The sequence below is a fragment of the Mirounga leonina genome, unplaced genomic scaffold, assembly GCF_011800145.1.
Source record: "Mirounga leonina isolate KUSES-001 unplaced genomic scaffold, KU_Mleo_1.0 Mir_118, whole genome shotgun sequence".
NCBI classification, from domain to species: Eukaryota; Metazoa; Chordata; class Mammalia; order Carnivora; family Phocidae; genus Mirounga; species Mirounga leonina.
Window position 1 is genome coordinate 6,465,003 of NW_023270277.1, and position 25,692 is coordinate 6,490,694.

Here is a 25,692-nt window from a genome sequence, read left to right on the forward strand (position 1 = left end):
TGTGTCCTGTCCTGGTCACAGTGGGCCGTGGGCCCATCCACGGCATCGTGGCTGTGTCCTGTCCTGGTTACAGTAGGCTGTGGCCCATCCACGGCATCGAGACTGAGAGCAAGCCAGCCCGACGGATAGCTGTCAGTTTCCGACTTTACTGTTTCACTCTAAATACCAAAGCTTAGTTTACCTCTCCTGGACGTAACACCTGTCTATCAGTACCTACTTTCTTGTTTGAATTAAATAACAAATAGTCTTAAAATAGATTTATAAACCGAATTGTGCGTTCTTTCCCCCTGCTGTAGAGAATCTTGTTTTCCTCACTCATCCATCCATATACACTGCTACTTACTAAACATGCCTCTTGTAACAAACCCACTAGACTTCTTTCTAGTAATAAGATTTTTAATCTGTAAGCACCTTGTTCTTTTTTCCCCCCCACCCACTGTATGATTGAGTTGTGCTGGTGCCTTGATAAAGGTTAAACCGACTCCTGCCCTTGGGACCACCCTGGGCAGCTCTGATGTTCCCCCTTCAGGCTGTGTTTGCTGCCCTTTCTTGCACTTGCTCGTCCAAGATGGCTCTGTGTTGGCTCCTCTCTAGGCAACGTTCGGGAGCAAATTGATCTGTGCCTTTGACTCTTAGCCATGGCTCTTTGTGACTGTGTGGATGGATGGGCAGTGTCACGAGGCTCAGTAACTGGGACAGGCCCCTCTTGCCCAAGCACAGGTTGGCCCTCCCGGCTGCCCAGAGCCGGTCATTGTCTCTCTCCACAAGGAGCCACTGGTGTCTGTACAGAGTAAAATACGCTGCATGTGCTATGTCTTAGACTTTCTGTGTTCAATTCTTGGTGTGTATTTCTTTATTCTTCCTCTTGAGATGGCAGGCATTGTGTTTTTATCTTTGTAGCCAGCTAGTTGCTGCCTATAAAATACATGCTCAATAAATACATGATGAACAGAATAATGAATTCACATATACATTTGCTCTATGACGTTTAGTTTAAAGGTATCAATATATCTCTAGAGTCTGTCTCTTATGTATTAGATGCTCAGAAAAATACTTCAGTATATTGATTTACTCAGTCCGTGTTTCTCAAGCACCTGCTCTGGGCCAAGCCCTGTGCTAGGTGCCACGGAGAATATAAAATGAAGTGCACTTAAAGCTGTCCTTTAGGATGTATGATGTGAGACTGCTGAGGTGAAGCAGGGTAGGACCTGTCAAGTGCCTGAAGAAATTAAAAATATATACACATTGGAGGATTTAGAAGGGAGGGATCACTTCCTCCTGGCAGCTGGGGGGATGTTAATGGAGAAGGTAGCATCTGGGGAAAGCCTGATGGATGGGAAGGCTTTTGGGGGAGGGAATTGGGAGGACACTCAGCAGGGTAGAGCAGACTGAGCACAAGCAGAGAACAGCAAGGACTTCCACTTGGCCAGATATAAAGATGAAAAGTGGCGAAGGGGGTTGGACCATGGAGGGTCCCAAGGGCAGGAGTCGGTTTAACCTTTATCAGGGACACCACCCCAGATGAATCCGACAGTGCTGCAGAGGAGGGGGTGGGTCAGGCAGAGAGCAGGGGCCGGTGGCCAGGAGCCTCAGTCCAGAAAAGGGGCAGAGAGACCCATCCAGGAACATGGCGGCAAGAATGGCAAGTGGGGAGTTCGTGGGTGAGCAACTGGTCCGCAAGGCGGAGCAGAGCGGAGCCCGGCGGGAGGGACCTGCCGGGGGCAGCCGGGTGGGGTTGCGGTGGCAGCGGGCTTGGGCGTGTAGTTGCCAGCAGGTGTCCTGGCGGGGGGTGGAGGTGTGGAAGGAGACAGGCGTGTGGCAGTCTGCCCTCGGATTCCCTCCTGCCTCGGTTTACAGTGCAAGCCAGGTGTGTTTGCATTAGAGATGATTCACCAGCACGGCCCTTTGTTTGCCACTGTTCCTTCCAGTCATCGGAAGACCTCGCCTTAAACTCCGCTTCTCGGTGTTTAAAAATCTAACTCTTCAGGCTAATCCTCGCAAGTCCCTGCTGATTACAGTGTGCCTTGGAGGGCTGCCAGGTACGTGACAAACGTTGAGTTGTGGAAGCCTCGGACAAATGTTACCCAAAGAAGGCATTTCTGAAAGGACGGTCGTGAGTCGGCTGTGTATTTGGCACGGTTGGTGGCTGGGTGCAGGGTTGTCACCTCTGCAGGGATTTTTCTAGTCCGTTTGTCCCTCCCATTTTGAGGTTTCATATGCCAAATAGTACATGAAAATCGGATCCCATGTTGCCTGGAAAATTGTGCCTAGAGTTGGTTTTCCTATTCAAGGTAATTCTACTAAAATTAAAAATTTCCTCTGCTCAGTGGTAAGAATAAATGCACATGGTTCCAGAGTCCTTACTTGTCGCTCCTCTTTTATGGGCCCATAATCTAGGTGTGTGTACCCCAAAGTGACGTGTGCCCCAAGGCCCCAGCATTGCCAGCTGGCATGCGTGTTGACTCACGGCAGCGGTGCGCTAAGCCGGGGCGAGGAGAAGGTAGATCCTCAGCTGATTGCCGGGGAGGGACTGCATGGGCCTCAGAACACAGGGAGCCAGTACCTGACTGTCCCCAACTGAAGCTTGGTGTCTTAGCTTCCCACATTTGAGGCCAGCAGGGGCAGCCGTGCTTGCCGTGAGTGTGCTCTGAGTGTGTGTCCGGAGGGTTTGGTTCTAGTCAAGTTAATCCGTGGTGACAATGTGCTAAGCCTCCGTCCCTGGCCTTCTTGCTTCAGGGAGAAGAACAGAGCAGCTCAAGACCTCCCTCCCCCCTTCTCTCATTTTTCTCCTTTTCCAGCAACACACACACACACACCACACGTCCCACATACACCCCACACCTCACACACACAACACATGCAACACACACACTCATTTCTCTTCCTCTCTCTGAACATTGGCTCCTACACATTCACCAAGAAGAAGAGATTCTCTTCTTCATTCTGAGTTCCCCTGTGGGGGGCTTTTCTGGGGAGATTGGGGTCTGTGGGCCCTGAGACTTCAGTGAAGCGTAGCCCAGAACATTGGAGCTGTGAGTGAGAGCAGGAAGTGTGTGTTTGTGAATTCTATTCGGTATCTTTAAAGTGGTTCTGTCAGTGATTGTTTTGAAATAATTTTTCTTTGTCATAATGATGATCTTCTCACAAACTAAATAGTTTAATAGAAGGCTGTTATTGTTGTGAAGAATAGAGAAATACAGACTTTCTGAGAGTTATGTTTTTATTGGCAAGGTACGACCACCACAAGGAGCATAGGAATGAATAAGGCTGTCCTGCTCGTGCCGGCCAGGTTTTCAGGGGAGGTTAATTATTACCAGGTGTTCTCTAAGATCTTGCTGTCCGTACTTCAGATTAAAAAGGACATTGAGGGACGCCTGTGTGGCTCAGTCGGTTAAGCGTCTGCCTTCGGCTCAGGTCATGATCCCAGGGTCCTGGGATCGAGTCCTGCATCAGGCTCCCTGCTCCGCAGGAAGCCTGCTTCTCCCTCTCCACTCCCCCTGCTTGTGTTCCGGCTCTTGCTCTCTCTCTCTCAGTCAAATAAATAAATAAAATCTTTAAAAAAAAGACATCGAATAAGAATTTTGTTTGCTTTTTAGATTCAGAATATGAACAACATCATCTCCTTCCCCCTGGACAGTTTGCTGAAAGGAGACCTGAAAGGAGTGAAAGGGGTAAGCCATCGACCACCCAGCTCACTGGGAACAGTCACTGGGGGACGTAGAGTCACGGTCATGCTGGCCTGTCGGGGCACGGCACACACATGCCTTCCTCCTGGATGGCATGATGGCTTCTTGCTGCCTCAGGTTCCCTTGATCTGCTACGTTGGCACCACCTTTCAGTCCTACCGATGGTGCCCCAAGGCCCTTCTGGCCACCTTGTTGGTGCTGTAAATGTGGGAAGGGGAGGAGGGTGGGAAGGGAAAGAAGCAGCTCTCTTGAAGCCTGTGAATGGTTTTCGCGCTCTGTCGGTTGAGCAGGGGAGCCTGTGCAGGGAAGTGTGGTTTTCTGGCCGGCGTGTCGCTGGCTGACCACTGGCCAAAGGGTCCTTGCTAGGATGTAGTTTCCCGGCAGGAGAATCTGCACCAGTAAGGCTCAAACGGACTTTCTTTTTCTGTCCTCCGAAGGACGTTCACTGTTCAGGAAGCGCCTTGCTGTGAATTGTTTCATGAACATGTGAGTGAGGAAGTCAGCTCGAGCGGTATCTGTACCAGATGCCGAGCAATAGCCGCTTCTGCATGTCGGTGGCACGAACAGATGTGTGATCTGAAAGACAGATGATTGTGCCCCAGTTCTTAGATCAAATTCTCTGATTGGATCTGCACGTGATTCCCAGTCACGTCTGGCTCATCTGGAAGCCCAGGCTGGCCAATCTCTGTGACCTCTGCAGAGACCTCTCAGTATTTCCTTCCCAGAGCATGCCAGGGCTGTTGGGGCAGGGAGCACTGGGCCTCGCGAGCCGTTAGGACACTGAGGAACATTCCTCGTCGTCCCGGACCAGGGTCCTAGAGAACACATCAGCCAACTCAAGTTAGCCAGCAGAATGGGAGGGCAGGGCACACGAGGCAGAGGGACACACATGCAGGTAGGGAGAAGCGTGACAGGGTGCTGCTCTTGAGGCTTTTTGTATGGTTTGATGCCCTGAGTCTGGGGAGGTGCAGGAGTGGGAGATGAGGCTTCCAAGTTCATGGAAGGCCTTAGATGCTGGGCTAGGAGCTTCGGCCTTGTCATAATAAGGCCAGTGAAGAGCCAAAAAATAAAAAATAAGCCCCCCAAAGGAGGTTCTTTCTTACAAAAGAACCCTGTTAAAGGGAACATAAATGGGGGAAACCACTGGATAGAATTTTCCGGTGGCTCAGTATGCTTTGAGCCAGGCTTTATCAGAGTGTAGGAGGTCCTAAGTTCTAGATAGAAGAGTGGAATCAGGAGACCTCAGAAGAAGGTGAATGGCTTTGATATCGTTTTTGCTGGGCCCAAATCAGGGTTACATCTCTCAGGGGACATTCTCCTATTCATTGAAAAAGTCAGAATCTTTTTTTTTTTTTTTTTTTGTAGAGAGAGGTACTAAAACTCTTGCAGATGAGGTGTTTCTCTGGGTGGAGTATAGGTCACACACCACGAGCCGTGAGTTCCTACTCACTGTAGCTGGGCAGTGCGTGTGTGCTGGGATTTTCCACTTGTTCTGTGTGCATGTGGCGTAGCTGCTAGTCGCATTCAAAGCCTGAGCTCTAAGTTCTTTATTTTTCATGGAATTGTATACATCATTTATTACAGAAACTAATGCTCCTTTCAGGACTAGTCTAGGAATAAGTAAGTTGTCTTGCCCAGAAGTTAATATTGGTTCTGTTTAATTTATGCCTCTCTGTTTACAGGATCTGAAAAAGCCTTTTGATAAAGCTTGGAAGGACTATGAAACAAAAATGTGAGTGTTTCCATTTTTTTAAAATGTAGGTAATTTGAGATCTTAATTTTAAATTGAGCTTTTATTGCTTGAAGGTATTTTCTAAATAAACCTTCAGCCAGGGAAGAATTCACTTAAACCTGTGTTGCTGTGGTTCATTACGACGCCAGATGCTTTCACACTCGGTGTCTAAATTTCAGTGGTGCCGTGGACCTCTTCAAACGAGTTTTTCCTGGTCCCTTTTCTGTGATGTCGTAATGGTTACAGAATGTTATTTTCAAGAAAGCTCGTTGAAGGACATCAAGGCCAGGTTTCGTCGACCGGTGTTTCTTTCCCTTTTTTTTGAAAACAAACAAACAAACAAACAAACAAACGCTTTCCCCACTTTGTCACCGTTTACTACGACAACACAGTTTTCAGACTTCATCTTCCTGGTGATTTGCAAGAGCCGCCTGCTTGTAGCTCTGTGTCTGAATTTCCCTAAAACACCAGTCCCTTGGCGTAGAGAGAGAAAAGAGGCACCCCACGCTAGCCTTATTCGATCGCTTCATCTGCCGTAAGAACATGAAGAAGGCTCAGTCGGTTTCCACTGAAGATGGGACTGCTCCTGGCCCATGTCAGTCATGGGCACATTTCGGATCACAGTCTCTCCTTCCCAGCATGGGAGGGTTCAGCTCGCTGGGATTGGGCTGGTGATTGTGGGGACAGTGGTTTCAATTACTGTAAATACTTGAGAGAAAATATTTTTAAATGTCTCATGTTTGCTTTGTAATTACTGTGCAGTGGGTAACAATGTAGAGTTTTCTGAGTGGAAATAGAAACTTTAACATGAAGCCATCTGGTAAAGTGAGAGGTGTTAAGAAGAAAGCTGTTCCAGATGTAGCTCTAAGTAATTGGACTTGGGATGTGTGTGTGTTTTGTTTTTAAAACCAGCCTTGGGGGACGCCTGGGTGGCTCAGTCAGTTAATAGCTCAGATCATGATCCTGGGGTCCTGGGATCAAATTCTGCATCCAGCTTCTTGCTCCGTGGGGAGCCTGCTTCTCCCTCTGCCTGCCGCTCCCCCAGCTTGTGCACACGCGCACTCTCTCTCTCTCTCTGACAAATAAATAAATAAAATCTTTAAAAAAATAAAATAAAATAAAACCAGCCTTGGGTGAAGGATCACAAAGCTCAAACTCAGGAATACCAAACCTTTAACATTTGTCCCCTCCTGGAAATCTTAAATTTCCATACCCAAATTTCCATACTCAGAGTTGCCTGGATCCCCAAAATCTGGATTTCACTGATGGCATACATTCACATATAAGCACAGATTGTGTTAGAGTACCTTGAAGGTCTGTCCAACCAGAGAAGCTGCTGGCCCTTAGCATCCTTCCTCTGCACACCCATGCAGTGCACTCGACAGGGAAAGGATCTTTGTAGACAGGAAGCCAAGACTTGGTGCTTTGCTGCTGGTCAGCTAGTGAGAGAGGGTCATTGAGCCAGAGCCAGGAGGTGGCTTTCCATTCAGCTGCTGTTGCTTCCACCCTCGGGTGCCTCCAAGGAGACGCTTCTGTGTATTACCGAACCGGGGGCACAAAGGGGGTTTTGAAGAGGGTTGCCAGAGAGAGTCTTCTGGTTCCGAAAGGAGAATGAGATCAAATTCTGTAAAATCAGGATATACATAGATAGAGTGAAGACAGAATTACTCACAAAATCCCAGAATTTGAGAGTGTTGAAAGCTTCAGATAATTCTCAGATAAGTTTTAAAAATAACTCTTTCACCATTTATGCTTGAGATTTGTTCTGCAACAATGAGCACTGTCCCAGTCAAGGCAGAGCCCTGGCAAGACCTCATTCGGCCAGGAGGCGGGTGGTGAGGGGCAGGGAGAAAGTGGAGGAGGGAGGGAGTCTCCTGCCTGCAGCCCCCTTTTGTGCTGCTCAGGGGACACACAGACAGACAAAGTGTGCCCTGAAGGAAACCTTTGAGGCGTGAGCAGACTTTGCCTCTTCTGACCCAAATCTGGCACAAAGTAGGTGCTTAGGAAAGGATTTCTTGAACCAGTACTCAACAAAAAGGGTCAAATTTGACATTCTTATGACCAAATTGTATTTTCCTTTCCAGTAAGTTAAGAGGCTGTCTTGTATGAAACTGGACCATTTCCTTACACCACACACAAAAATAGACTCAAAGTGGTTGAAAGACCTAAATGTGAGGCAGGAGTCCATCCAAATCCTAAAGGAGAACACAGGCAGCAACATCTTCGACCTCAGCCACAGCAACTTCTTCCTAGAAACATCGCCAAAGGCAAGGGAAGCAAGGGCCAAAATGAACTATTGGGACTTCATCACGATAAAAAGCTTTTGCCAGCAAAGGAAACAGTCAACAAAACCAAAAGACAACTGACAGAATGGGAGAAGATATTTGAAAATGACATATCAGATAAAGGGCTAGTATCCAAGATCTATAAAGAACTTACCAAGCTCAACACCCAAAGAACAAATAATCCAATCAAGAAATGGACAGAAGACATGAACATTTTTCCAAAGAAGACACATGAAAAAGTGCTCAGCATCACTCGGCATCAGGGAAATCCAAATCAAAACTTCAATGAGATACCACCTCACACCAGTCAGAATGGCTAAAATTAACAAGTCAGGAAACAACAAACGTTGGCGGGGATGCGGAGAAAGGGGAACCCTCCTACGCTGTTGGTGGGAATGCAAGCTGGTGCAGCCACTCTGGAAAACAGTATGGAGGTTCCTCAAAAAGTTGAAAATAGAGCTACCATACGATCCAGCAATTGCACTACTGGGTATTTACCCCAAAGATACAAATGTAGGGATCTGAAGGGGTATGTGCACTCCGATGTTTATAGCAGCAATGTCCACAATAGCCAAACTGTGGAAAGAGCCAAGACGTTCATCAACAGATGAATGGATAAAGAAGGTGTGATATATATATATACAATGGAATATTATGCAGCCATCAAAAAACCCCAAAATCTTGGCATTTGCAATGACGTGGATGGAACTAGAGGGTATTATGCTAAGCAAAATAAGTCAGAGAAAGACAAGTACCATATGATCTCACTGATATGAGGAATTCTTTTTTTTTTTTTTTAAAGATTTTATTTATTTATTTGACAGAGAGAGACACAGAGAGGGAACACAAGCAGGGGGAGAGGGAGAGGGAGAAGCAGGCTTCCCGCTGAGCAGGGAGCCCGATGCGGGGCTCGATCCCAGGACCCTGGGATCATGACCTGAGCCGAAGGCAGGCGCTTAACGACTGAGCCACCCAGGCACCCCTGATATGAGGAATTCTTAATCTCAGGAAACAAGCTGAGGGTTGCTGGAGTGGTGGGGGGTGGGAAGGATGGGGTGCCTGGGTGATCACAGTGGGGAGGGTATGTGCTATGGTGAGTGCTGTGAATTGTGTAAGACTGATCAATCACAGACCTGTACCTCTGAAACAATACATTATATGTTAAAAAAAAAAATAGCAGGGAGGGGAAAAATGAAGGGGGGGTATCGGAGGGCGAGATGAACCATGAGAGACTATGGACTCTGAGAAACAAATTGAGGGTTCTAGAGGGGACGGGGGTGGGGGGATGGGTTAGCCTGGTTATGGGTATTAAAGAGGGCACGTTCTGCATGGAGCACTGGGTGTTACACGCAAACAATGAATCATGGAACACTACATCAAAAACGAATGATGTAATGTAATGGTGACTAACATAATAAAATTAATAAAAATAAATAAGAGGCTGTCTTGTTTGCAGAAGACTCATGCACGTTTGTGTTGCAGGCTGGGTAATGGGATCCCTGCAAGCCTGTCTTGTCTGGAGTGCCGTGCCGAGGCATCTCAAATTATCCTTGCTTTTTTCACCTGTAGAACCAAAATTGAAAAAGAGAAGAAGGAGCATGCCAAACTGCATGGAATGATTCGCACTGAAATCAGCGGGGCTGAAATTGCTGAAGAGATGGAGAAGGAGCGGCGGCTTTTCCAGCTACAGATGTGCGAGGTGAGCCCCAGGGGTGTGGGCTGCAGCTATGGGTGCGCGAGGTGAGCCTCGGGGGTGTGGGCTGCAGCTACGGGTGCGCGAGGTGAGCCCCGGGGGTGCGGGCTGCAGCTACAGATGTGCAGGGTGAGCGCCGGGGGTGCCAGGGTTGGGAAGGGTGAAGTGCAGGTTCCAGGGGGTGGTGGGTTCCAGGTGGTGGGCTGCAGGCAGCCTGCCTTCACTGGCATGTGAACTCCTCTGGAGAGTGCATGCTTCCCAGAGGCTTCAGACATCACAGCAATGCATTAGTGGACTCCATTTGTCCCAATTTCTCTTACTAGGGGAGGCTGAGTCTCTTGGAGGGTGGAATGAGCTGAATCTAACCCCAACCATTAATTAAAAGTAGGGAAGAATCTAAAGAAACATCCTCTCTGGCCTCATACACATACCCAGACTCACCTCTCACAGGTACATTACTAAAATACTCTCCATTAGTGTTTTTTAATGAGGTATCTGGGTTCCCATTATAGCAGTGGAAGCCATGAGGAGGGCCAGGGAGAAGTCAGCTGGAAAAACCTGCAGCTGGTCCCCTGTGGGTCTCTGAGTGAGGGAGGGGGGGAGAGCGAGCGCACTACATACTGTGGAAGCCAAGCCACCTGCCTCTGAAGTGCTTGCACCGAATTCACTCATCAAGGCAGGAGGCCCTGGGGAGCTCCTCTGCTCCGCTCCGTTCTGCAGCCTGAGCCCTTGCCTTTGGGGATGGGGAGGGAAATGGCAGCACTGATGCTCTGGGACATGTCCCTGCTGGAAGCTGAGGGGTGCAAAATACCAGAAACGAGTCATGAAGGCCTTTGCTTCCAGCCTTGTTATGCCTTGCTTGTGGGTCGTTGTAAAAAAGGCCTCTGGACACCATGCCAAGCTCTGCCTGAGGGTTCGCCCTCCCGGCAGTGGCCGTGAAGCCCCTTGAGCTTGACGGTGCATGTGCCGAGCCTGTGCAGACTTCAGCTTTCGATGTGCGGAGTGTGCGGGGATGATTGTGACAGCTACTGAAACTGGCTCAGCCTGCTCTCGTTCCCTGGGAGCGGTCAACAGCAAAGCTGAGCCACGCGGCACTTTCTGACTTCAGAATGTTTGTTAATTGCAGCGGGAGTTTAGCTTGTAGAAATGTCTATTTTAGGAGTATATTTAAATGAGTTTTTATTCCATCTCTTAAGTGGTCAGTGGAGCAGAACCAGTCCCAGGATCAAGGATAGGATATTAACCTGACATTAGTATGGCCACTCCAGCTCTCTTCATTTCTGTTTGCATGGAATTTCTTTTTCACCCTGTGTGTGTCAGAGAATCTAAAGTGTGTTTCCTGTAGACAGTGTGTTTTAAATCTAGTCTGACAGTCTCTGCCTTTTGATGGGATTGTTTAATCCATTCACATTTGATGTTGCTATTGATGTGGTTGGATTAATGTCTGCTGTCTTTTTTTTTTTTTTTATGTCTCATGTCGTCTTTGTTCCTTTGTTCTTCCTTTGCTATTTTTTTTTTCATTAAGTGAATATTTGGAAAGTTAACTAAGCTCCAAGTCTTACTGTAGAGAGGAGAGTGGATGTTTTTAGATACATGTTGTTTTGTAAACAGACCTCATATGTAACAATGCCTGTCTGGCCAATTTCACACAGTGTCCCAGGAATCAGCCCAGAGGGTGTGAGATGGCATAGGAAATTGCTGTTTGTTACGCAAATACTAGGTATTATTTCTGTTTAATTGGGGTAAATTAAGTAGATATTTTACAAAGAATGGGTTTGGAACAGGTGTGCGTGTGTATGTTGTGTTCAGGTTATGCTCTTTTTTTTGGCTAGTAAGGAGGAAACACATTTGCTTAAACTCTGCAAAAGACTGCTTGTTTAAAAACGTTTAGTGGGGCTGCCTCGGTGGCTCGGTCGTTAAGCGCCTGCCTTCGGCTCAGGTCATGATCCCAGCGTTCTGGGATCGAGCCCCGCATTGGGCTCCCCGCTCGGCGGGAAGCCTGCCTCTCCCCCCTCCACTCCCCCTGCCTGTGCTCCTCTCTCACTGTGTCTCTCTCTGTCAAATAAATAAATAAAATCTTTAAAAAAAAAAAAAAGATTTAAAAACGTTTAGTGAATTGTGAAAATTAGTGTATCTTTGAGGTGAGGGGCGCTGCATTGCTTTCTGTGCTATGCACCCAACACCAGTTACCTTTCCCCTCCAGGTCTAGGTGAATGCATCCTGTGCACTGGTGAAATAGTTTATTATATTGCAAATGTACTGTCTAGATGATGGCTTTCAGCACACCTGCTAGGCCAGCCCCCCGGGGAGGTTTGGGGCCCCATGTGTGCTGAGCCTAGCAGATCCAGCAGTTAGCATGATGTGTGCAGAAGCAGGGCTGGAGTCTCCAGAGGAGGACACATCCAATGAAGGATGTACATGTGGGCCAAACAGAAGTGGGCTGGAAAGGGCTCTCCGTGGGGGAAGGAGGAACGTTTGAAAAGCAGTCCCCCCAGAATCTGACATCTCAAAGTGAATAGATTGCTGTAGTTAATCATGGTAAAATTGTTCAGCCAGTTCCTCACACTGAAGCCCTCAAGTTTCATAAATGCTTGCCATTGTTTAGGTGTTTAAAATTTTAGATGCCCAAGATCTAATCTAGAAGAATGGCTTTCAGGTGTTTATTTTAAATTGTGGAACTTTTTCTTCAAAACGAATTTTGTAGAGAAATTCAGTGTGGTGTAATAAATAGGTAATACAGAGCATCTGTGTGTGGGGAATGTATGAGAGATCCTGTTGTTTTTCTGTGATTATAAAAATATACTTTTAAAAATTAGTCTATATATATGAAATTAAAAATCACCCCAAATTTTACTCACCAGAAGATAAGTACTTTACCATCTTTCATATATCCCTCCGTGTACCTTCATAAAAATAATTTGTATAAACAGGATCGTTCTCTACTGGTGCTTTGTAACCTGATTGTTTTGACTCACTTGTATGTCTTTTGGGCATCCTTTGGTGCCGGAAAGTCTCTGCTTTATTGGCTTCATGGCTACATAGCAATTTTTGTGTGTGGCTGAACCCTACTTTAATTTTCCATTCATTACATTTGGGTTGCCATTTGTTACTTTTACAAACAAGTCCGCACTGAACCTTGTTTTCTATTCATCTTTGTAAACTTTTATGATTATCTTCTTAGAGAGTAAGTTCCTGTAAGTAGAAGTTCTATGTCAAAAGGTCCACACGTTTTAAGTTTTGACTTAAGTCACAGAGAAGCATCTTATTAACCACTTAGCCATTTTGACATTGCCAGGCATCTTATTCAGTTAACAGTGAATAAATATCAGACCGAAGGAAGGAGAACACATAAAGGTGCTTGGTGTAGGAAAAGGAGATTTTGTAGTTGATTTTGTAGCAGCTTCCTCTCTCCGGCTGGACTTCTGGCTTGAATGTGAGCTTCCCAGGTTATGGCTGAGAAGCCTGTGTGGTCAGCAGTGGTGGCCGCTCTTTCGGGGGCATCCAGTCTCAGAGATGACACGTCCTCAGAGTTCTTTATGCCATGTCCTGACGGTGGAGGGAACAGGGAATTTATGGGGTCTTTTGTTCTGTAAACCTTTAGCAAAGAACAAATGTATTTCCTGAGGCTGGTTTTGTAGATTCCTGGGACTTCCTGATATTTTAGTGGTCATTCCTGAATTCTCCAAGTTAAAAATGCCTTTCGTTCATTTCAGCTTAAAATTTGGTTTTTATAACAATCACATTTTTTTTCAGTGCCAGGTTTAGAGATGTGGTGATAAGAGTCTCAACTACAAAACACTGGCAGTTAGTGTTGCAGACGATGACCTGCCCAGAGAAGGGATGGGGGGTGCAGAAAGATGTGGACAGAAAGAGCCCATTCACTTTAACCATCTGCCTTCTTTGTGCAGCTCGAAGAAAATTTCCTCTAGCAGGTTAAGATCCAGCATCTTACTACTAGGAGTTTTTGGCACCTAAAGTTAAATGTTTAATTACCTGGATGTTGGATAATTCATTTGGCACCAAACAGAGAAATGTTCAGTTCTGGTGTTTCAGAAAATGCTCGGCACCTGCCATGACCTCTACCCTTAGCGAAAGATGTCGGAGAAGTAGAGAAAATGATCTGTGCTCAGAAGCTCGTGTTCTGGGTCTGACATACCCTTTTGTGTTTTTTTTAACAGTATCTGCTGAAGGTCAATGAAATTAAGATTAAAAAGGGAGTGGATTTACTTCAGAATCTGATCAAATATTTTCATGCCCAGTGCAAGTAAGTTCTTTTTCTTTGTTGTGATGTTATTTCAGCTGTTTTTATGGCAACTTCTGGTAGATAATATAGTATTGTATCAAGGAAAATAAACACTCCTTTAAAACTCTGTTGTAAAAGGCATGAAGTACTAACACCCATTATAACACGGTGAACCTTGAAAAAACATGTTAAGTGGAAGAAGCCAGACACAAAAGGCCAAATTCTGTAGGATTTTATTTACTCGGAAGATCAGGAATAAGCAAATCTACAGATGAGTGATTGCCAGGACTTAGGAGGAGTAGGGAATTACTGCTGATTGGGGTAGTGAAAATATTCTGGAATGAGACGGTGCTGATGATTGCACGATTTTGTGAATATACTAAAACCACTGAATTGTACACTTTAAAAGGGCAAATTCTGTGGTTAAAGAATCTTTTTCAATAAACAACAATCTATAGTAGTTATCAGATGTATTTATTTTTACCCTTTTTTCAGAGGGACAGACTGGTTTGATCTAACACATGATTCACAGATGGTTTTTGTTTGCAAGAAATTAGTTGGGGTTAAGGCAGTATATTAAATTTCATATATGTATATTTTTAAAGATTTTATTTATTTGAGAGAGAGAGCATAAGCAGGAGCAAGGGCAGAGGGAGAGGGAGAAGCAGACTCCTGGCTGATGCAGAGTTCGATCCCAGGACCTCAAGATCATGACCTGAGCTGAAGGTAGACGCCCAACCGACTGAGCCACCCAGGCATCCCGATATATTATTTATCCTATAAAGCAAGTGACAGTGCTGAGCTAAGGAGGCTGAATATGGTAGAGAAGGAGAGGCTTCCGTGTTTGGGTCTGCCTCACATAGTCAGCTTGGCCAGCGTGTGAGCCCTGCATAGCCTGACCCTCATCATGCCTCGCTCGCTCACTTGCTCGCTCGCGCCCCCTCTCACTTCTGCCTGACCCTCAGCCCTAACACACACCAGCCCCTGGCTCATCTGTCGCTTGCTGAGCAGGTGCCCTGTGTCCGGCACTGTGCTGGATGCTGGAGATAAAGGAATGTCAATCACAGACATTGTTCCTGCTCGAATCAGCTAGGCAAGTGGGCTGAAGCAATGGGTTTATGATTGCACATTTGAAACGTGTTCGGAAGTGATGGAATCTAACAAAGAATAGAAGGACCTGATTTAGATTGAGGGCAGACACAGGATTTTTCTTCCTTTTTTTTTTCTGTTTCTTGTATTCTCCAGCCACCAGACACAGTACCTAGTCCATAGTAGATATTCAAATACTTTCTGAACTAGCTGCAGGCCTCTTTGAGGAGACATGTATTCTGAGATCTAAAGGATCTAGCAGAGAAGGAGTAGGGAAAGAACATTCCAGGCAAAGTCAAGATCTCGAGGCAGGAAAAAGCCCAGTGTGACATAAGCATAATGAGTGAGTGGGGGAGGGTAGTGTGACATGAAACCGGATGGAAAAACGAGAGACGTGGATGGCCTTAGGAGCCCTGTGAAGGGTTTTAGATTTTATTCTAAGTGTATCAGGGAGCTCTCAAAAGTTTTAAGCAGGAGATTCATTCAGCAAATATTGAGCTCCTACTATGTGCCAGGCACTATTTGAGGTTCTGGTGATACTTCTTACTCATGAACCTTCAGTTCTGACGGGGTGGATAAATAGTAAACACAGAAGAAAATACGTAACAGTTTTAGGGAGCGGGTGTGGCTATGAACAGGTGAAACAGTGTGATGGATGGAGCGAGAGCAGAGTCGATGGGAAACACCTGGGGAGACTTCTTGGTTCCATTCTCTGTTTTAATAAGGGACAAACAAGAGTGGGTATGGGTGATCACTTAGGCACACAGTCCTGTTCCTGCACCATCCAGGGCCAGTGAGGTCTTGGCCTAGACTGGTGACAAAGCCAGCAGATGGTGTGACTGATGTGAGAAATCCTTGGAGGTTGAATGCCCCACCTGTCTGTCGCTTTTCCCCAGACAGGCCATGCCGCACACTGATGTGCCTCTGCACATGCTGCTCCCTTTGCTAGAATGTCCCAACGCTCCCTTTGTGCCTTTCCCTAGCTCTGGTCATCCCTGAGACCTACCTACTGCTCCTTTGAACTCGCCCGGTCTTCCCTGGCTGGAATTACTTCTCTTCCTTCTGCATTATCACTATACCAGCTGTTTATCTACAGAATGGCATCTTTCATACTGCGTTATGTCTCTCACCAAACTGCATCTCCTTTAAGGAAAGGGGCCATGATATTATTTGTTTAATGTGCAGTGCATGGTGCATGTACCTGGCACATGGTTGCAGTGGTGAGTTGCACTATTGAACTTAGCTCAGCCTTGGAATTAATATGGTGCTCGTGACCGTGCGTCTGCGAAGCAGCTGAGGTCCAGCAGCAAAAGACGCTGTGCTGTGTGGTTCATCCTAGGTTAAAAGAAGAGCTCCAAGCTTGGAAAAAAGAGTCTCAGAGGATGGAAAAAAACCCCTAATTTGTAGAATTTTCAAGATGAACTATTTTATAGAGACTCAGAACCGTAACTTTGTGATTAACATGCAAATTACTTCTTCGGTAGTTATCCTTGTAACCTTATGTGAGGCAGATTAGGAAGTGGGTCGCTTCCTTGCTAATATTTTATTTTTAAGAAGCTATTCTGGGATTTCCTTTTTTCTCTTTATTTTGCCCAAACTGATCCGTTGGGTAGCAACAGACCACTTGTGGAAAAGTGAACTAGTTGGCCTTTTATGGGCATGAGCTCAGTAACCTTTAAAAACGATGAATCTTCCATTACTTCCTGTGTGTGTGTCTGTGTATGTGTCTGTGTGTGTGTGTGTGTGCATGCTGCATGCTCTTCAAATCACTTGCACAGCTTTGACTTTTCTATTTCTAATTCACATTCTGGGGGATAAACTGCAGAGCTGGAGTGACTCAGCCGTTGGACAAAGGACCATGTGGCTGTACATTGTTGGTTCTTGTAGCTCCTTCATGTTCCCCAGTTAACATTCCCAGTCTCCCGTCCTCACCCCAGAGGAGTGCTGGGCCCTGAGGGGCAGGGGCAGCCTGCTCGGCCAGTGCCCGTTCTCACACGCTGCTATTCTCTGCAGGTATGAAGAGGCCTCTGGGTGTAGACTAGACTCTGGGAGCCATGTTTGGGTGTTCACCCTTAGAACTGCCTAGATATGTATTATTTTGCTTTTTATTCATATTTGCTTTTTACTTTCAGTGTTCTTGAAGAGTACTTCATGTTCTTTGTTTTTTATTTCATTTAAAGAAAGAAGTTGCATCTCTGCCTGGTTCCTGGAATACCCTGAAAATCTGTCTTATTAGCCTTTGCTGCTGAAGGTTGAGGCTCTTACTCTCTAATGGAATCTAGAAATAGGGCAGTCTCTAAAACAATAATAAAACAAAAACAGCTATGTTCTAAATAGTGGTGATGAATGTTGAATTGACTTGTTCTTTGAGCAGTTACCTGCTGAGAACCACAATGACCAACTGTTGCCTGATGTATTTGGGATACGGCGTTGAATGAGACACAGGGCCAGGGTGCAGAGGGCAGGCAGGGCTCGGGCCATGAGAATGGGGTGCTCTTATAAAGCCTATAGCCGGAGGGAGAGGCCACCCTGCTTGGTGGGAGCTTGAAGATTGAATCTCAGTGGGTGCATTTTAAAGGCTTGGGAGTTTGGTCAGGCTGGGTAGAAAACATTTAATAAAAAACAAAACTGATATTTAGTAATATTGATGGTAAACATTGTTTGATTGAAGCTTGGGAAAGTGTTACTGGTTCAACCTAAGAAAAATGTACAGGGTTTGTACTTAGAAATGCTACAGTGGGGGCAACTGGGTCGTTTAGTTAGTTAAGCATCTGCCTTGGGCTCAGGTCATGATCTCGGGGTTCTGGGATTGAGCCTCACATTGGGCTTCCTGCTCAGCAGGGAGTCTGCTCTCTCTGCCCTCCCCCTCCCCCGCTCATTCTCTCTCTCTAATAAATAAAATCTTTTTAAAAAAGGAAAAAAAAATGTCACAGTGATGGGGCACCTTACCGGCTCAGTTGGTAGAGCATGTGACTGTCCATCTCGGGGTTGTGAGTTTGAGCCCCACATTGGGTATAGAGATTACTTAAAAATAAAATCTTAAATAAGTCAAACAGAGAAAAACATGTATCATATGACCTCACTGATAGGAGGAATTCTTAATCTCAGGAAACAAACTGAGGGTTGCTGGAGTGGGGGGTGGGGTGGGAGGGATGGGGTGACTGGGTGATAGACACTGGGGAGGGTATGTGCTCTGGTAAGCGCTGTGAATTGTGCAAGACTGTTGAATCCCAGATCTGTACCTCTGAAACAAATAATGCAATATATGTTAAGAGAAAAAAAAAAAAAAAGAAGAAGGTAGCAGGAGGGGAAGAATGAAGAGGGGGAAATCGGAGGGGTAGACGAACCATGAGAGACGATGGACTCTGAAAAACAAACTGAGGGTTCTAGAGGGGAGGGGGTTGGGAGGTTGGGTTAGCCTGGTGATGGGTATTGAGGAGGGCACATTCTGCATGGAGCACTGGGTGTTACGCACAAACAATGAATCATGGAACACTACATCTAAAACTAATGATGTAATGTATGGGGATTAACATAAGAATAAAAAAATTTTAAAAATAAAATAAAATCTTAAAAAGTAAAGGGAAAGAAATGTCACGGTGGTGACAGCAAAGCAGGGACAGAGCCCCTTTCTTTGAAACTTTCCCTGAGGCCAGGGAGGGTATACCTAGGTGCCAAAACATGCCTCAAAAAGGAGGGTACGTGGGTGCCTGGATGGCTCAGTCACTTAAGCGTCCAACTCTTGATTTTGGCTCAGGTCATGATCTCAGGGTCATGAGATCAAGCCCCGCGCCCAACTCTGCGCTGAGTGTGGAGTCTGCTTAAGATTCTCTCTCTCCCTCTCCCCCTTCCCACCTCTAAAAACAAAACGGAAGGTACAGGAAGATGGGCAGTTTGACAATCAGAGGAGGAGGTGTTCTAGGTAGATGGTTAAGACCAGCTATGTGATTATGAAGATAAAAACCAAATCTCAAACCCAAATTGGTATCGTTATTCCGAGTGCCCTGCCCAGCGTCACGCTGATGGTGGTGACTGCGACGAGAAACGCCTGAGTACTTGCCCCGCGGCAGGGCTCTTGGCACAAAGCAGAGATTCCCAGAGCCGTGCGCCGGCTCTCCGTGCGGGACCAGTCTCCTGCGGTGCTCTTCCGACTCCTCACCCTGGTGTTCTCTCCCCCTCTCTTGGTCCCTCTTCTTTCTCTCTTTCCTACCTATTTCACGAGAATTTGAAGGGATTAAGGAAATAGTTCTGTAAAGAAATAATGTAACTGAAGCAGATCGTGAGAACGAGATGAGCTCAGCACGAGAGGGGAGCAGCTCAGTTTCTCATGCCTGTGTCTGTACCTCCACATGTCCTGTGTGGTTGGAAAGCACCTGCCCTGTGCTGCTCATCATGCCGCGAGCGGAGGGCCCGAAGGTGCCTAAGACCAGGCCTTCCTGCCCCGACAGTGGACACAGCCCTGGAGAAGTCACTGTTGCCGTATCAGGAGTTATTCCATGTTCAGAAAAAAAGCGTTAGGTAAAATGTAGGGATGAAAACATAAAATAAAGAATTACGCATATATCTAAACATTAAGGTTAGACCATTCTCATAGCGCAGCTTCTGTGATTCCTAATGCCTGGCTAGTAATGGTTCAGAACCCACATCCTGTGTGTATATTTCCCTCTTCCTTCCTCCTTGGAATTACTGCATTCAGTGTCATGCTTCGTTGCTCTCACAGCCCCTTCTGTTCCTTATATACTTCACGTGGGAAAGTCCCACAGGACCCTGGCTGAGGTGATTAACATCACCTCCCATGAACACATGGGAGACCCAGATCACATTTTGAAGATCATCTCCTTCCAGTTACCTGGCTGAAGTTGGAGACTCCTTCCTTCCTTCATTAACTTACGTTTTCATTCAACAAATAGTGTGTGCTTGAAATGTGCCTGGTTTTGTGGATACCGTGTCCTTACCCTCCTAGAACTTTGGATCTAAGGGAGGGTGGGTATATTTTAAATAATCACACTAATGACTACGTAAGGGTAGTTGTGCTAAGGGTTTTGAAGCAAGAGACAGTGCTCTGAGAGAATATAGCAAGGAGACTTCTTTTAAAGTAAGGGGTCACGGAAGCCTCACTAACAAAGTGGTAGTTAACTTAAAATTTGAAGAGTGGGTGGGAATAATCCAGGCAAAACAGAAGATATCTGCAGGGAGAACTCTTTAGAAAACAGAAATAGCATATGCAAAGGGCCTGAGGCAGGAAAGGTCTGATGGCCATTGACAGAAGGCTGCTAGCTCTGGAATCTAGTGAATGAAAGGGGGTGAATGATGCTACTTGAAGCTTGGAGACCTAGGCAGAGGCCAAATCACATAGGCATAACAGCCCTTGTTACGTTTTGAACTCTGCCCTGAGCTTACGGGGAAGCGTTTTCTTCATTCCTCTCAAAAGGGTTGTACAGCATGCTTCGGGGCAATGCTCAGCATCAACCCGCTGTTGCTGCAGGGAAATCTGTCTAGCTTCTCTTATAGTTCCTGCATCACTTACTATAAACAACTTCACAAGCATTGAGTTCTGGGCTTTGGAAAAAAAAAAGTTTCCTTTTGATATTTGATCTCAAGTTCTCCAACCACATTTCCTTACTCTGCAGATGGGGCATGGCCATTCACCTGCATCAAGCTCGCTTTGTTTTTTTCTGCCTTCTCTTTTCCACTTAGCTGTTGACTGGGAAGATTTTTTAGTGTATTGTTCTTACTTGCACCCCATGCTTTTCTGAGCTCAGACTTTTCCATTCCTGAACCAGAGCCTTCACTGCCTTTTGTCAGTAGGGGCCTGCTTCCCATTATACACTGAAAATTTAGGGCTCCTATCATATGGGTCAAGAGCAATTATAAACACTTAGGCTTATTGCAGTTCCTTTTCTGTCACTTCTTGCGGTTTTCAGTGTCATTTTATTCTTTGTTTGCCTGATATTTTAAAGTTTGGTTCACACAGTGTTTTCCCCCAGGAATTGTGTCATGATTTCACTCACTTTCCTTTAAAGAAGTATTTTCTCCATGTAATAGAACTCTTTCCTCTTTTATGAAACCCTATCTGTGTCTTCTTTTTCCTCTTAGTTTTTTCCAGGATGGACTGAAAGCAGTTGAGAGCCTCAAGCCTTCCATTGAGACACTTTCAACAGACCTTCACACAGTAAGCAGCTAGTGGCTTCTCTCCCACATGAGTGTCAAAACAGTTTTTATGAAACAAATGCTTTGATTTAAGCATGGCTTCTGTATGATCCCGTGTTTGCATGCTGCGTGCGCCAGAAGCTGACAGCCTGGTGGGGCCCCGTGGAGGATGGAGTCCCCGTGGCCGTCCTCTGTTGTGGCTGGCGGGGGGGGGGGATCTGGTAGGGGAGGCATTTGTTGAGGCGATGCCCTACGAACTCCCAGAACCTCACTGTACCTCAGCCCTGCTTCTCTCTTCTTTGTTTTGTTTTTTAAAGATCAAACAGGCCCAGGATGAAGAAAGAAGGCAACTGATACAGCTTCGAGATATTTTGAAATCAGCATTGCAGGTTGAACAGAAAGAGGTGAGGGGATTTAATTTTGAAAGATTGCACTTGTATACCTGGGTCTCAGAGGCTTTGGGACAGAAGAATGCTACATTCAGGTCCTCTAGGAGCTCACAGTTCACCCTGGGGCTGTATCAGGCCAGCACCAAGCATTTGGTTTGCTCCTTAAGTTTGGTCTTATGAAACCATCTTTTTAAGATCTGTTTATTTCAAGGGGGGAGGCATTTACTGGAGACCTGGCCTTCATGGTAGCATATAAACCCTTTTAGTGCTCTCTGGTCGTAGATGAGTAGCTCTCAAAATCTCTGTTACGTAGATACTCGGTATTTATGCCATTGATTTTCTACCTGGAACTTTGTGGTTTCTGTGGCCCCATACCAGGTGGCCACCTGCATCCTCCAGCCCTGAGATCGTGCTCTGTAAAACATGGGGAACTAGAGTCTCCTCCAGCTGCATTTCGACGAGCAGGAGACCTTAGTTTCTCTGGCATCATGTCTTTCCTGTAATCCCTTTTCTGCATGCTGACACATCCACAGTGACAATTTGTTTTGGAGGCTTTTAAAAAAATACTAAAAAGTACATTTTTAAGGTAATTCTATGATCTGTTTACTACAGGGTGGATATTATAATGTGAACTTAAACATAACCCCCTTCCTTGTACATAAAGGAATGTATTTAAATGTATAATTAATAGATTTTAGATAAATAACTATTAAACTACTTAATAGAGCATGAAGTTCACTGCAGTTTGGTATGCTCAGTTTTGAGTTCCTGTACTATAACTGAATATTGTTCTTTCTCTCCCAAATGCATTTACCTTTGTGACCGAAGTCTAGGAGAGTAAGTAGTTCAGTATTTTAATAAATTGGAGAGTTTTGCATGCTTTCTTCATGAACTTAAATTAGTTTCTTCCGTGCATACATTAATGGCCAGTAGCATTTTAAATTTTAACCCTTTCTCTGGGTTTTATTAAAGGGTAAAGAATTTGGATTCTCAAATATTACTGAAAGGAAAATTTCCAAGTTTATGGTTTATACATTTGCTGTTGTCCCTTTGTGGAAGCAGAGCGACTCATGCCCTCCCTCCCCTCCTGCTGCCTAGCTGAATTCTTCATGTCCTTCTCAACCACCCACAGCCCTGCCTCTGCTCACCCCAGCCCCAATGATCTGAGTTCCAGTTACTTCAATCAGGACATACTCCTTATGGGTTATTGGCTGTGTCTTCAAGTGCACAGATGCTTTTTCTCTAGCTAGACCTTGGCAGCTTGAGTTTGCCCTCCTGCCTTCTGGGCCTCACCAGCCATGACATTGTAGGACCATATTGCTCGTTTACTAGGTTTTTGGTAAACGTGGGTCAGCTAAGTGAGAGATTGGCAGATTGAGGTCATATGTGAGTGCTTGAAATTACCCACGGGATAGTGGCTTCCTCCCAGTCTGGAGAATATAGATCCTGACGCTTTGATATTCCCAAATGTGGATGATAAGCAGAAAAGAAGGAGAAAAAGAACTTGGAGTATGGAGAAAACAGGGGCTTAGGTTTAACTAGAAGAGGTGGTGGTAGGTGTAGGAGCCCCAATGCCGACAAAGCAGCCAGCTCCCCAGCGCAGGTCTGGGAGTGGTTGAGAGCCGCTCTTGTCTGAAAAGGAGTATCAAACCCACGAAGCTAAGCTCAGGCTTATAATAAAGGAGAGCAGAGTCTGCAGTTGAGTGGTCCTCTGGGCGCAGTGCAAAGGCCCCGTTTACTTTAGCTGTGCAGAATTAGGAGGTTTGGGAAAACTGGCTGTTGTCAGCTGGTTATTTATAGCTTTGCAGAAAAATATAACAAATCTACCAGCACAGACCAGAAGTCTTTATGGTTTGTTGTGTTTGTGTGCTTTTATTGACACCCAGCCCAGCTGCCCACAACTGCACAGAGGGATCATAAGAACCTTCTTTACTGCTCCTCTTTGGCTTTCTGCCCAAATACGGAACTCTCCAGTTTCTTGCTCGTGATTGTGTCATACTGGATGTTGTATTACGCTCTGCATTGCTTTTTGATGATGGTATTCCATAGAGTGGTTGATCTCTGAACACAGTTGTCAGTAGGAAGCAAATGTGCATAAGTGGAATTTTATATATTATTAAATACTTTTTATGATTAGGGTTCCGTCTCTTCCAGTTACAGCAAGAATTGAACGTTGGGCACTCTCATTCCCTTTTTTTTTGGATTCTCTCTCTGACTTAGCTGAAGGTGTGGATAATTTTTATTTAACATTTACAAAAATTCTTACTACCTAATTTCAATTCACGGGGTGCCTAGGTGGCTTAGTTGGTTAAGCGACTACATAATTTCATTTCATAAAAATTAGGTAACGTGCCCCAAGGAAACTGCATTGATGATTGGTGTGAGCCACTGTCCTATTTCCTTCCTGTAAATCTCAAACATCAGTCATTTGGTCTAAGTGAAGAATGTGGCTCTTGCATATGGCGGCTTTGGGCTGCTTCTCTTTGTCACCCTGTAGCTACGTTTTGGGAGGGAGACTGTGCCATTATGATCCCAGTGCCCCCATACCTCACTGGCGTTTTGTATTTTTGATATTTCTGCTGTCTGTAACAAAGATTCTGATATTTGATTTTTCCACTTTTATTATGAATTTTTTCAGACTTATAGAAGAATTAAACGGTGCGGTGACTACTATATATGCACCATAGTTTTAACATCTGGCAAAGTTAAAGCCCTCCAATACTGCTCATTCTTGCATGAGCCTTCTCCTGCTTCCCCATCCCATGTACGTCCCATCTCAGTAGAGTCCTGTGGGACAGATCCCATTGCAGTGCTGGCAGATTCTCTGCCAAAACCTCATTGTTGGCATGTGGGTTCTCTGCCGTTCGCTGTTGAGAACCCAGACTCGTGCCTCTAGCGGGAGGACTCAGCCTCTGGGAGCAGGTGTTGGTAGGCTTGAGTGCTGAAACCACAATGATTTTCCCACTTTGGACATCTCAAGTGTGGTCTCTCTTCATGTCAGCTTTATGCTCCTCCCTTTTCTTTTTCTCTCTCTCTTTTTTTAAGATTTTACTTATTTACTTGAGGGAGGGCAAGCACAAGCAGGGGGGAGTGGCAGAGGGAGAAGCAGACTCCCTGCTGAGCAGGGAGCCCGATGCAGGGCTTGATCCCAGGACCCTGTGATCACAACCTGAGCTGAAGGCAGACACTTACCCGACTGAGCCACCCAGGTGCTCCAGTGCTCCCCACTTTTCAAGTGTCCCTGTCTGGTAGGAATGTGTTTGAATAGTATGTGCTGTCCAGGGAGCAGAGGTCCGTGACAGCGATAATTCTCTTCCGACTCTGGCTTTTCTGGTCTAGGCTTGTGTATCTTATCATGCCTAAATCTGGCCTTAATCACAACCCTCTGGCCAGGTGTTCACTTCCTTGTCTCTTCTGCCAAGCTCCCAGTGGCCTGACTGGCCTTCAGTTCGCCCTTCATGGAAGACTTGTTCATTGAGTCACACATTCAACTCCCATTTTCTTTTTCTCTTTCTTTCTGTTTTTTTAAAGATTTTATTTATTTATGAGAGAGAGCGAGCATGTCAGGAGGGAGAGGGAGAGGGAGAGGGAATCTGAAGCAGACTCCCCACTGAACACAGAGCCTGATGCGGGGCTCCAACTCACGATAGTGAGATCGTGATCTGAGCCAAAACGCTCAACTGATTACGCCACCCAGGCGCCCCTCAACCCCCATTTTCTTAGCAGTTACTCTAGACCAGGCACTGCACAGACAGAGTAAGATAGATACAGTTTTCACCTCTTAAAGGGCTCACAGCCTGGTAGTAGGGTCAGAAAATTGGGATACAGTGTGATGAGCGCTCCAGTGGAGGTCAGCTCCCAGAAAGGGTGTCTCCCCTGTGTGGGAGATGGGTATATGTGCTAGGCGGGTTAGTACGTTGGGAATGAGGGTTTGGAGGATGATTCAGAGTTAGTAGAGTCCCAGCAGGTGGGGTAGGTGGGCCAGCTTCTGTCCAGGATGGAAAATTTGCCTGGGTAACTGTCTAGCAGAGCAGAAGAGCATGAATTAATCGTAGGTCTTCACTTCCTACTAGGATGGCGTGGAGCAAGTTACCTGATCTCTCCATGCCTTGGTCTCTTCATCTGTAAAATAGGAATGATACTGCCACCTCAGAGAGTTGTTATGAGATCTAGAGGATAGTCTCTATAAAGCACTTCACACATTGTCTTGATAAACAGGTTCTAGTTTGTTCGTTCATTCAACAGATACTGTGCTCCTAGATGCTGAAGAACCATAGTGAACCAAAAAATACCTAATTCCCACCACTTGTTGGTTGAACAGCAATGGCTCTTTGTGCTGTTGTCTCTGATAGGTTGCCCTTCTGCCCCCTTGACCCTCTTCCCCACTCTGATTTAGGAGCCGTCACACCCCAACCTAGACTGACC

General features: G+C 45.8%; 1 protein-coding gene across 1 annotated transcript in view; it reads left to right on the forward strand.

Annotated features, from left to right (window-relative positions):
• The window catches only part of LOC118007326 (arf-GAP with SH3 domain, ANK repeat and PH domain-containing protein 2), a 121,373-nt gene that overhangs the window by 42,800 nt on the left and 52,881 nt on the right, over positions 1 to 25,692 (forward strand). Inside the window, exons 5-10 of the mRNA XM_035000345.1 lie at positions 3,597 to 3,671; positions 5,369 to 5,418; positions 9,273 to 9,402; positions 13,575 to 13,660; positions 20,825 to 20,900; positions 21,196 to 21,282. Coding sequence (XP_034856236.1) covers positions 3,597 to 3,671; positions 5,369 to 5,418; positions 9,273 to 9,402; positions 13,575 to 13,660; positions 20,825 to 20,900; positions 21,196 to 21,282 — 504 coding nt within the window. The remainder of the gene's footprint in view (positions 1 to 3,596; positions 3,672 to 5,368; positions 5,419 to 9,272; positions 9,403 to 13,574; positions 13,661 to 20,824; positions 20,901 to 21,195; positions 21,283 to 25,692) is intronic.